Source organism: Sander lucioperca, chromosome 22 (assembly GCF_008315115.2).
Source record: "Sander lucioperca isolate FBNREF2018 chromosome 22, SLUC_FBN_1.2, whole genome shotgun sequence".
Lineage (NCBI taxonomy): Eukaryota > Metazoa > Chordata > Actinopteri > Perciformes > Percidae > Sander > Sander lucioperca.
In genome coordinates, this window is record NC_050194.1 from 727,850 (window position 1) to 741,101 (window position 13,252).

The window sequence follows — 13,252 nt, forward strand, 5'->3', positions numbered from 1 at the left end:
ATATTACATGTAACAGTTAAAGGTGGTACAAGATGGAACATCTCTTGAAATAAAATTCTGTCAGTAACAAGCATTTCCACATCTTTGATCTAATGCAGCACAGCACGCAAACACCCACCCACACACAGCTGATAAAGACCAAGTAAGTAACAACAGTCAGTGTCACATTTCCTTTGTAAACCACACTGCTCTTTTTAAGTGTTCGCGTGACAGTCAAGACTGTCAGTCAGTCGGGTAGCCTAAGGGTACCCCGCCTGCAGCCACTCTTGCAGGATGAAGGCCCACTGGTGGAACTGTGTGTTGGGTTTACTCTGCATGCCTGCTAACGTAATGCTCAGCACCTGGACAGGTGAGTGTGTGTGTGTGTGTGTGTGTGTGTGTGAGAGAGAGATAGAGAGGAAGGATGGATATGTTTTTGGTTTAATATTCAAAACAATGAAGATATTTTGAATGGGAGTGTGAGTCATCTGTTCCTATTTGTTTGCAGCCTCGTCCTGTTTTTGCTCTATGAGTAATGTATCTGAAAGCAATGGTGGTAAAATGACTCTTTATTGATTCTTTACTTTAAGTACCAATACAACAATGAATTACAAGTAAAAGTCCATTAGAAATTGTACTTAATTAAAAGTATTTTTTTTTAAAGATTATTTTTTGGGGTGTATTTTTTTGGCCTGTATTGATAGGACAGATGAAGACGGGGTGGAGAGAAGGGGGTGGACATGCAGCAAAGGGCCGGGGGTCGTACTCAAACCTGGGACACTGCAGTAAGAATTGAGCATTGGTACAGTACAATGGGGTGCATGGTCGACCAGGTGAGCTACCAGGGCCCCCCAAATTAAAAATGATTTTATCAGCAAAATCTTAAATTATCAGAAGTATTTCAACTATTTATGCAGAAACATATTGCCTGTGTGACTGATATATGTAATGTTATCTCCATAAATGGAGACTTGAGGCGAGGCAGTCAGTAACAATACATCTTTCCCTGACAGTTTCTCAAGATCCCTCGTCCATCTCTCTAATGAGAGTCAACTCATCTGCTAAGATCACATGCTCCACATCCTTGCCTGAGCCCATGGGCTTGTACCTGCAGAGGGCCTTTCATGACAAAAGGGACATTGTGTTCTTGTCCTTGAAGAACGGACTAGTGACCAAGAATACTACAGCTGCAGAATTTGTAGGCCGAATTAACGTAGCTCCAGACCAGCAGATCCGGGAGGGCTACGGGTTTACCCTGCAGCTGTCTCTGCTGGGGCAGGAGGACACAGGCTTGTATTACTGTAGCTGGCTATACTTCAAATCAGATATGGCGAATTCTGAAAAACTGCCCAGCAATGGCACCATTATTATTGTCAAAGGTTAAAAGAACCAATCATTTTGAGTTCAAACATGCACACACACTGTACATTCACATAAAATGCTTTAACTAAGTTGTTGTCATTGATTTCCACAGAGGGAGATCCACAGGAACAATGCAGGGATCACATTTGGGCTCTCATCTTGATTGCCTTTTTTGTCACAGCATTCACTGTCCTTTTGTTCCTCCTCGTTCGAGTGATTGTGAGACGCAAACGAGTAAGTACTACTATATACTGTATGAGAAGCCATCTAGGCCAAAATTCACACATGCAGTACATGCATACTTCACTTGCACATGCATGCATAACGTGACCATATATGAGTATGACAGTGTGTGTGTGTGTGTGTGTGTGTGTGTCAGAGATGCTCACAAGTCTCTGAGCTACAGTCTCAAGTTTTGCATTCAGTGCTTCTTTTGTTTGGGCCTTGTATGAAGCTTTTAAAGCCAAGGCTTATGATGACAACAGCTGCTGGTGCGGTCAACATGTTTGTTGTCCTCTCTCACGTGTGGTGGCGCACAGCAGATACGTTACATATTATGTGTTACGTAGGTAGGTCATAGGTCACGCAGGGAGGGGAATAACAGTCAACTCATCTGAAGTTTCCTAAAAATAAAGATTGTTCACGAGTCCCACATCTTGAGTCCGAGTCAAGTCTGAAGTAACTGTGTGTGTGACTTAAGTGCGACTCAAGTCCACTAAAAGTCAATTTATTGACTTAGTGACTTATTTACGTTGACTACTTAATTCACGTCCCGTTATTTTTTCCTAAACCTAACCCAGTATTTTTGCTTGAATTCACAACGTTAACCACATGTAAAATCAACAAGATGTTGCTACCACAAGATGGTAGTCAACGTAAATATGTAACTAAGTCAATAATTTGACCTTTGGTTTAAAGCAGGTTGCAAACTCTGACCTGAGTGGAAGTCCAGTGTTTGTGTGATCCCGCTATCCACCCCGACCACCTGTACACATACATACATACATACATACAGAGGCCTACATACATACATACTCATATTCATATACTCTCATACACATTGTCATGTTATGCATGTGCAAGTGAACAGTGGTGGAATGTAATTAAGTACATTTACTCAAGTACTGTACTTACAAATTTGAGGTACTTGTGCTATACTGTGAGTATTTTCTTTTCATGCCACTTTATACTTCTACTCTGCTACATTTCAGAGAGAAATATTGTACTTTTTACTCCACTACATTCATCTGACAGCTTAAGTTACTAGTTACTTTACAAATTAAGATTTGCACACAAAAGACATGCAGCTTATAAAATACGATGTTTTATTATAAATTAAACCACCCAACAATATAAAGGCTGTCAAGTACAGCTGAAATGGTAAACACAGAATGGTTTGGATCATTTCCAGTTTCTAAAATGTGAGGATTTTTCTGCATTAAGTACTTTTACTTTTAATACTTTAAGTACATTATCCTGATGATACTTACATACTTTTACTTAAGTAACATTTTCAATGAAAGACTTTTACTTGTAACAGAGTATTTTTACAGTGTGGTATTAGTACTTTTACTTAAGTAAATGATCTGAATACTTCTTCCACCACTGCAAGTGAAGATAGGTATGTACGAGGGAAGTATTCACTTTTGACCTAGATGGCTTCTCATATATGCAATACAGTGGCAAAGATGGTTCAGCACAAATACAAAAGCTACAACACAAACACAAAAGCTACAACACAAACACAAAAGCTACAACACAAACACAAAAGCCACAACACAAATACATAAGCGACAACGGAAGTGAGTGTGTTGTTGACAAACGGAGCCGCAGGAAGAAAGTTCTTGTATGTTTGAGAAGTAAGTGAAACATGGTTCCCGGCTAATTATGATAACTGTCACTACGTGACATCACAAATAAGCAATGTTGTTCAATATCTTTTTTATTTTCATGTGTATGTACTCTGCCATTTAGGCTACGAAGCTACAGGTATAACGTTATCTAAATGGTGTCCAGTGTCTTTTAACGCGCGAGTGCTACGTTTAAAGTCTATAGTTTGTCACGTTTAGTGAAGCTGTTTAAATCACACAAATATTATATCCCACTGTTACGTGCTTGTAACTTGTTAACCTTATCTATCTGGTTATTGATCAGCTCCCAGCGGCAAATTCCCTTGATACGGTTGGTTTGGAGAGTGTGTGTGTGTGTGTGTGTGTGTGTGTGTGTGTGTGTGTGTGTGTGTGTGTGTGTGTGTGTGTGTGTGTATGTGGTTATGGTTACAGTAAACAGATGTTTAAAGTAAATGCTAATTGTGTTATGCTGCCTATTACAGTGTTAGGGGCGTAATCTGTCATACACTGTCTACGTTCATGGTCATACACGGTTGGTCTGAATGAAATAAACCCAGAATTTTATAAATGACCTTGCTTCGTGCTTACTACTGGAAAATAAAATAAGTAAATAAATAGAATTCAGACTGTGGACTAGCCATGTAAAAGGGTTTGTTCATAGACTGTATATTACCATTTGTACAGTCTATGGTTTTGCTGCATGACGTCAGTATTACCCTACAAATAGGCACACACACACACACACACACACACACACACACACACACACACACACACTTTCCTTCGTAGCCTAAATGGCAGAGTATACATACATATGAAATACAAAGATATTGAACAACATTGCTTATTTGTGACAATCACGCAGCGGCAGTCATAATTAGCAAGGAACCATGTTTCACTTACTTCTCAAACATACAAGTACTTTACTTCATTCGCCGGCTCCGTTCGTCAACAACACACTCACTTCCGTTGTTGCTTATGTATTTGTGTTGTGGCTTTTGCGTTTGTGTGTAGCTTTTGCGTTTGTTGTTGTATCTTTTGCATTTGTGTTGTGGCTTTTGTGTTTGTGTTGTAGCTGTTGTTTTTGTATTGTGGCTTTTGTATTTGTGTTGAACCGTTTCGGCCACCATACTGCAAGCATATGGACCTGCTCACATAATAATGCAAGTACAATGCCACAATTTTTCAATGTATTGCTTTTTTTGTGTTTCTACAGTTTAAAAAGAACTTCAGACCGGCCAGAGCTGTAAAACCACCCAGAGTTAACCGGCCTCACCATATCTGTCCTCAGCGGGGAGATCAACATTGTACCTACTTAGACACATATGTAAATAGTCCTACTTTGGATTTCAGGGGCATTCTGTAGTGCTAAGAATCGATGTGATGATAATGATATGACATGGCCATTCTTTAGAACAGTTGTTGTCAAAACGGATTAATGAACTATACGGTTAATGTATTGCACAGAGGGTTTGTAACAGATGGTTAAGATATTTTGAGTCAGCAGCTTGCCTAATGTGCTCAACCCAGGAAAGGTGTCTCACTTCTTGCTCATTTCCTTTTTTATACAAATTTGTGTTTTGTTTGCAGAAAAGCGATGAGCTACCACATCCTGGCTGATGTTGGGTGTACAGGTTCAATGTGTGTGAAGAGTGTTAGTAAAAAAGTGCAGAGCAAGCATTATTGTTCTTCTATACAGTATGTCGCATTACAGGTGGGCTTAAACTGTTGACTTTTGCAGGATACCTATTCTACGTGTTTCCTTTGAGTGTCATAAATAATTTGAACTTTTTGAACCAATTTCTGTCTGAATTTATGTACATTAAATCTCAATATTTGTATAGTATAGTATATATAGTATAGTTTTGCAGTTCCTTTGAAGAGTCTTTAAAATAGTAATAAAAAAACCACCATCTTTATCCTTGAATAGAAGAAAATCCACTTCAAACTGGCATTCACATTATATATCTTAGTATTGCACCATTCAGTCTTAATGTCTTGATGTTCAGATTTCTATTTTAGGGAGACAACTTTCAACGACACAATGCCAGTTGTTGTCAAACTGGATTATCACATGACAAATTAATTCACACACAGTAGTTGGTACATTTGGTAGTCTATAACCACGACATACCACTTCTGGGATTGTTCAGGTGCCGACGGCAATTCCGTCCGGATGTCTGGAACCTTCCGCTTTCTTTGTGTTGGCATTTTAAACTCTGGTTGATTTATGAGGACTATGGTTAACTGCTACTCAGATCTCTGCAGGGTAAATCCAGACAGCTAGCTAGACTATCTGTCCGATCTGAGTTTTCTGTTGCATGACTAAAACAACCTTTCCTTTTCCGAGGCTGTTTTGCAGAGGTGATTGTGATTGGCTAAAAGAAATGCCAATAAACCAGAGCAAGTTTTTCTCCTATCCCAGAATGTCGTGTGGACTAGCCAGACCCTCCTCCGCAGCACTGTGGAGGAAGGTCTGGCAATGCGAGACTACTTATTTGGTAATGTAAGCTGTCAGTCAATGGTTCCTATAGAGGAAAATAACTAATTAATTTAAAAAGTATCTAAAGGTGACCAGCAGAGCTGCCAACTTTAAATTTAGTTTGGATTGAGATTTGATATCTCTGTCTTTACATTTTATGAGTAGGCCTTCTTTGACATTACCCACCGCAGTGGTGAGGTCATCCCAACTCAACCCCCAGGAATTTTCAAAGGTTCAGCAGCCAGGTTCACAATTCCAAAGCATTTAGAGATGAAATGCCAAATCACTAATCAATTATGGACAATGATGAATACATAGATAGGCGGATCAGCAGACTTGCCAAACTCCAGACATCATAACCTCTGATGCTGATTATTCTAAAATTTCCCTCGGGATAAATAAAGTATCCATCCATCCATCCATCCATCCAACCATTCATCCATCCATCCACCCACCTAAGTTCACTTAAAAAGTTGAAACTGCCAACTCTGAATTCTTGGTGGTTCATGATGCTTTTTGATCATTTTTATTTGATGAAATAAATACCTGAGATGCCACATACTGTTACAGCTCCATGAACTGAAACTTGAATTAGCAAAGCAATAGCAGCCTACTATACTGAAGGGCTTTCCTTTAAGTCTATTTACAGCCATCTGAAGGCAGCAGCTATCTGTTCCATCTGCAGTCTCTAACTGAAGTCATGGTTCACTGTCGAGCCACAATTACGCACAGCACAGTGTGTAGTTAAATGTTGTTCAACCAGCATCAGACTTTTTGTAAAATAACCACAGAAACCTCCCTGCCCATGTGCAAAGTAAACGTGTTAATTATTTTACACAGTTTCATCTACACATCAACAGGCGTGTTTACACAGCTTCACGGAAATTTGTGAATCCCTTAAAACTTCTCCCTGCTCCTTCTGATCTCACCCTTTGCCCAAGTGCGCCACATGTATATGTATAATAATTATCATTCACAGGCACAAGTTCAACTGGTGTTTAGGCTACCTGTGTATAAATTCAGTAGTTTGTAAATGTGCCTACTGCATCTTAAACTGAGCACCTGAAATGTACTACCATAAAAAAAACTAAAAACATGAAGCATAAACATGTTAAATAAAACAACACAAAGTATGATTTGTGTTGTATGCTACTTTAGAATTTAGTTTACTTTCATTTTGGATCATGTTGTTTTCTGCTGTAATAATATTTCCACTCAAGTTTCAGCTATGCCAGCTTTTAATTCTGAACATTAACATGCACACGCACGTAGGATGTCGCGCGCATAGGTAACTAGGGCAGTCCAAGCAGTGGTGGAAGAAGTATTCAGATAATTTACTTAAGTAAAAGTAGCTACTAATACCAGACTGTAAAAATACTCTGTTACAAGTAAAAGTATTGCATTGAAACTGTTACTTAAGTAAAAGTATGTAAGTATCATCAGAAAAATGTACTTAAAGTATTCAAAGTAAAAGTACTCAATGCGGAATCATCTTCACATTTTAGAAACTGGAAACGATCCAAACAGTTCTGTGTTTAATCGGCTAATCATTTCAGCTGTACTTGACGGCCTTTATATTGTTGGGTGGTTTAATTTATAATAAAACATCGTATTTTATAAGCTGCATGTCTTTTGTGTGCAAATCTTAATTTGTAAAGTAACTAGTAACTAAAGCTGTCAGATGAATGTAGTGGAGTAAAAAGTACAACTCAAATTTGTACTTAAGTACAGTACTTGTGTAAATGTACTAAGTTACATTCCACCACTGAGCCCAAGTTATCAGTTATAAATTAGCTAGTTATTCTTTGCGTGAGAAAATAGACGTGTGGCGTGTGAAAAGTGTGACGGTCAATGCGAGTTGGCCAAGCAGCCCTGTTTACAATATGTGGAACCTTCGTACTGAATTGTCGGTGTTCCACGGACTGTCTCGGGTGTAACACACGGTGCAGCCTTGAAAACAGTCTGTTGAAGATACCACTGTAACTATGATAAAGTTAATATTGGTACAAATAAAGAAACGCGGTTCGAAACGCGTACATGAAATTAACTGATAGCATCATTAACGTTAAGGTATTTGCGAACACGCAGCCCAGGAAAGATGAACGTTTTTCACCTTGGCCTTTGCGCTCAGTTCTGCTGACTGTCCAAAGCTCAAAGCAGAGGCAGCAATGTGGAGCTTGTTACTAAATACCAGGAAAACAACAGAGTGGGTTTAACTATTTCTTTTTTTCAAGCCAGAACGTTTGTTTGTAGCCAGGGAAGAAGATGAGCGGCCATAAAATGATGTTTTCCGGGTTGAAGTTGTGGACTAAAGGAATAAGTAGGCCTGCATGGATAAGCCGATTTTATGATGGTGAGGCACTTTGAAACCATAATGTTAAGTTGTGTATTAACGCCGCGGTATTTAACGCTTAATATATCTAGCTAGTACAGCCAGTATTAGTTTTTCTATATGGAGGCAACACGTGCCAAACCCAGTACAAAAGTTAGACAATTATAAATTTGTTTAAATTGCCTTCCGACAAAGCTGCATACTTGTTTGAAACTAGACACCACTTGACTTGACTTCGCTTGTCATTTCGGCATATACGCAGTGTACCTAGCAGCACTTATATCAGTAAAATGTAATATTGCACAACTTTATGCCTTAAAGTTACTCAGTTTTTCAATGAACCAGTACCGTAACTTAGTGGACAGTAGCTGTGAACTGCTGGGGGAATGTTGCAAAGTAGGACGTGTTACAACAAGTTTAGTCTTTCCTGTTAGCTGCAATGTTTTTTTTTTTTTGAAAGTATGTTTATTGCAGATCATCATTGGGTACAGACTGCACAGTTGTTCATACAAGCATCATTGTTTTTCTATTTTCTTATTCATACAATAACATCAATAAAGCAGCAACCAAGAACATACAAGTATAATTATTTGGCAGATTCTGAATACATTATGGTGAGGCACAGTAGCAAATATGAAGACTTATGTTAGGAGACCAAAGAGCAAAGCAGGAGTCAAAAGAGAGACGAAGAATTCCCTTTAAAACTACCGCTATTACAGTATCGGTATATATGTGACCCCTCATCCCACAGCATCTTCCCTCAGCCCCCTTAAATGTTTTGTTTGTTTGCTGCAATTGCAATGATCTCTCATTCACCCTCTGCTGATTCCGCAGGTATGAATGGCAGTGGAAATGCTTCTTTTTCCACTTGCAGCCCAAAGGTGTGTATTGTTGGAAGCGGTCCAGCAGCATTCTACACGGCACAGAGTTTGATCAAGGTATTTACCGGTTTTGGTTATGTTGGAGAATATCTATAGGCATTAGGATTGGGCGGTACGGATAACACGTCTATCAAAGTATAATTTTATATTGTGATATAGTCAAGTATCTGGAAAATTAGATACTGACACCGGCTAACTACTTTAATATTTTATTGTGAATATTTTATGAACATACAATATTGCCATAAAGCAGTCCTGCTCACTGATTTGAAACATTGCCTACAATGACCTAATACACCCAATAGTAGCTACCTATGTATCAGTCAGCCTATGTGATCCTAGCCTAAGTTAACGTAACCACATCTGCTTCACAATTATCAACATTTCTTTTATACCTTCACATTATTCTGCAGTAGTACAACACATACTGTAAGAACAATGTCTTAGACCATGCTGGTGGACCAGCACATACCAGCCACTGTGTTTTCAGCAGGGCAAGCTTATCCACCATTATTCATTATTATGTTTGTTGATAAGGATAGAAAACACGTCCAGTCTTTAACAGTGGCAAAGTGGAGCACATTTAAGGCAAATAAGTTTAAAACCTTTCAGCTTGACCAAAAAGAAAATAAAGTTCCTGCTATATGTATTATGTTTAAAATATATTCTCTGCTTGTAGTTACAACATTTTAGCCTACAGGTCCACCTTGGACAAATAACCAGGTCAAAATGAAACAGAGAAATAGGTGTGCACTTCCTTAGAAAACTCACCCTGACTGACTGACTCTTGTTTGCTTAAGTTTTCAATGCGTGCCTTTAAATAAATGCTCATACTTATAACCGCACAGGCCTCGTATTAGTAGGACAGGAAATAAGTTGCAGACTGCTTTGTGTAGACTAAGCTGGTATTTTTTGAGTCATCAGGCTAGTACACAGTACACATTGATCTCTGTGTGACAAGTTGTCCTAAATATTGCCTAGGTTTTGTAGAGATATTTTATTGGAAAGAAAGAAAGAGCTTTATTTCTTAACACATTTTATTGTAAAGCATTAGCTGGTGTTATTTAAATGCAGCTGTGTGGCTCTTTGATGTCTTTTTTTTTGTCATTGTGGTAATTCAAGTTTTTATTAAGTTTTCCAATGCATAAAGAACATAATATACCACAAGGCACCTTTTTAAATCCGTAAAGAACAGGAAACAGAAGACATTTGGGCACATGAAATGGTTAAGTCAAATAAAAATAACAAAATTGAAGGAATACTTTCAATAATAATTATCATTCACAATAGAGCATAGATCGGGCCCAAAAAATCAAGCCCGACCCTACCCGAGCCCATGCACGTTGTGTCCGAGCCCGGCCCGACAGATTAACTGTAATTATGAGCCCGAGCTCGATTTTAAACCCGACATTTTTTGAATACGTGGGCCGTTTTAACTGACGTTCTCAACTACAATTCTGAGTTGTTTGAACTACAGAAATCGGTTTAGAATTATCTTAATAAATAATGCAACAAGGACGAAGCATGTAAACTGCGCTGTTTGTTTATTCAGAATGGAATGGATCGCAAATGGATCCGAATGAAGAAACGTAAAAAAAAACTCTAACTAAACTCGACCCTATAGCTGCTCCCTCAGCCGAATAGTGTGGGTAACAAATCAAGGCAGCAACATAATCAAAGCCCTGGAACCATATAGGAGACTTTCTTGTCCTAATTAATACTGTCCTTCACCACGGTCTGCATGCTGACGCGCTGGCCGATAACAGTGCTGCAGAGGGGAGAGACACGATGTAGCACAGTTTACCCCACACTGAAGTCAGTGCAGGACATAGACCCAGAGCTACGGGAGGAGCTGGAGAGGCATAGCTTTCTCCCCACCGAATAAGGCTGATAAAGTAATGGATAAAAAAAAAGTAAAGTAAATGATAAAAAAAAACACAAATGCTTGATCAAGGGCCCGGGCCGGGCTGGGCCGGGCCCTTGATCAAGCCGAGGATAGCGGTGGAAAATATCGGCCCGGGTTCGGGCTAGGGCAGAGAATCTAAACTCTAATTCACAGGTCCCATTTTCAAGTTCAACTGGTGTATAACAATAGGCTACCTGTGTATAGATTCAGTAGTTTGTAAATTTGCCTTCTGCATCTTAAACTGAGCAGCTGAAATGTACTACCATGGTTTTATTCTCCTAAACTTGAATTACAATCCCTTTCCCAGATCTTTTTTAAAGGACAGTTCCGGCGCAAAACGAACCTAGGGTTTATTAACAGATGTGTACCCACTCTGTCGTTCTCTGGGACATATTTTCATGCTAATCGAATGAGTTTGTAGCTTCAAAGACGTTAGCGCGGACCGCTGATTAGTTTACAATGCTAGTATTCGGGGCACAGGGAAAGTAGAACAAATCGCTATTTATACCACTATAAAGGCTCAAAATATCACCACACTTCAATGGTAGCATAATGAGGGTCCCTAAATGTTAACTGAAGCATTGAGAACTTTGTAAGTGTACAGACAGTTTAAGCCCTCTTCAAACTTGACATTAACATAATGTACAACAGTCAGAGTCTGGCCCAGGATTGCCTGCACATGGCTCTCACCTCTGACATCACAAGCTAACATGGAGGTGTCTGGGCCTAATTTGTCTTTAATAATTTTATCTCTTTTTAAATCGTGTTTTGTCTCTTCAAAGGGGTTTATTCGATAACAAGATTAACAGGCTACTTAAACATTATGTTGTTTTGAGCTAAACGTTTAGATATTTCAGTTGAACCAAAGTGGACATTGCCATCCATAGAGCCACACTTCTAGCATGGCTAAAAATAAAAAGTTATGGTATAATATGTTACTTTGTACACTAGGGCTGTGTATTGGCAAGAATCTGGCGATATGATACGTATCACGATACATGGGTCACGATTCAATATATTGCAATATATTTCGATACTGTGCGTTAGGCGATATATTGGGATTTTTTCAAAGTATAATTTTTGAAAAACTAATATAAAAAAAAAAGACATGATGTGCATAAAAGTCAAAGAAGTTTACTTTAGGTAAACAGTTAAATATACAGAAAATCAAACTGCCAGTTTGGGATTGTGGTTCACAGGTTCTTAGTGAGCAAATCTTTATATGGTAAAGTAGGCCAAAGTTCAGCCATAGCTACATTGTTAAATCCGCCATGTTCATTGCCATTCACTGTCTACTGTAGGAAAAATAGCCAGCTAATATTCACGTCGGTATGTTGACGGAAGTTGGGGGGTTTTCAGGTGCTGCATGATATCTCTGCGCCTAAGTAGCAGTGCTTCGGCTGTGCTTCCACCCAGTATAGTCCCAAATCAATATAGGAAAGACTCTAGTCTTAATCTGCATTGCTATTTGTACTCGTCGAATACGCAGGCCACAAGAAGTAATTAGGTTGTTTGTTTTTTGTTGTTGGCACACTTTTACTCACGACATGCTAACCGGCAACAAAGGATTCCATTCACTACGCTAAGCTAAGCTAGCAGGGGCGCTGCCGGACTAAGACAATGCATGCACTGAGACAAAAATGCGTTTGGCCACCTATATAAGTATAGAGGAGACGGTGAATAACCCTATTTCAACAAACGGAGGCGTATTCCTTTAAGTCCTGTAACTCAGCCTAAATGGTCATGTTCTTAAAAGGAGACTTCTTTCCAATCATTGCAAATATCCAACAACTGTAATCAAAAGGATTCCGTTTTACATGTTGTGCCTCTCTCCTTTTGTCCTCCCAGGCCCGTCAAGATGTTGAGGTGGACCTTTATGAGCGGCTGCCGGTCCCCTTCGGTCTGGTCAGGTTCGGGGTGGCCCCTGATCATCCTGAAGTCAAGGTCCTTGATCCTAAATAGATGTGTTTAGAGAACAGACACTATTTGGTTATTTACAATACGGACAGGGATGTCAGCATTTTGAAGTAGCCCACTGTGGTGCAGGCTGACCTTAATAGAAAGTGAGAGTGCTTTTCTAATGCTGACATGTTTAGTTTGTCCTCTTTGATCTGTGCTGTGATGATTTCTCCTCTCAGTTCGTGGTGTGTCTATTACTTTAATTGGCTTATTATTATATATTAAATAAAAAGAAACTCAGTCAAACCGGTTTACTTCAGTCCTTGTAGTAGTATGTGATAAAAGATAAGTCTCACCGTTTGAAGGCAGTTTAATTTTGTCAGCCTGCTGGAAAAAGTCCCTGGCACATATGGAAAATACCCAACAGATCATGTATGCCAATTAAAACTATTGTGAGACCTTACAAGGTTATGCGTGTTGCAGTTTTGCATGACAATGTGAATGTTAGTTGATCCCAGAAACTGTCTGCCATAACAGTATCCTGCAGGCATTAAAGTGAAA

General features: G+C 39.1%; 2 protein-coding genes across 6 annotated transcripts in view; both read left to right on the forward strand.

The window, feature by feature from the left end:
* Positions 1-42: 42 nt before the first annotated feature.
* Positions 43-5,029, forward strand: LOC116044117. 3 transcript variants are annotated; one of them, XM_031291155.2, is made up of 4 exons: positions 43-361; positions 993-1,358; positions 1,454-1,575; positions 4,408-5,029. In XM_031291155.2, the coding sequence occupies exons 1-4, from the start codon at positions 274-276 to the stop codon at positions 4,555-4,557; spliced, it is 726 nt and encodes a 241-aa protein (XP_031147015.1). In that variant the 5' UTR covers positions 43-273; the 3' UTR covers positions 4,558-5,029. The 3 variants fall into 3 exon arrangements, with proteins under 3 accessions (XP_031147015.1, XP_031147016.1, XP_031147017.1); XM_031291156.2 differs by having other exon boundaries at positions 43-349; XM_031291157.2 differs by lacking the exon at positions 43-361 and adding an exon at positions 716-812.
* Positions 5,030-7,555: 2,526 nt separating this feature from the next.
* fdxr (ferredoxin reductase) overlaps positions 7,556-13,252 on the forward strand; it is a 36,886-nt gene continuing 31,189 nt past the window's right edge. For 2 of the 3 annotated variants that reach the window (XR_004896341.1, XM_031291158.2), the window contains exons 1-3: positions 7,558-8,026; positions 8,840-8,943; positions 12,641-12,736. Coding sequence is in view for 2 of the 3 variants with exons in the window: in XM_031291158.2 (XP_031147018.2) it covers positions 7,939-8,026; positions 8,840-8,943; positions 12,641-12,736 (288 nt within the window). In the remaining variant the exon portion in view is untranslated. Of the gene's footprint in view, positions 8,027-8,839; positions 8,944-12,640; positions 12,737-13,252 lie in introns of all 3 variants that reach the window. The other variant, XM_031291160.2, reaches the window with a different exon arrangement.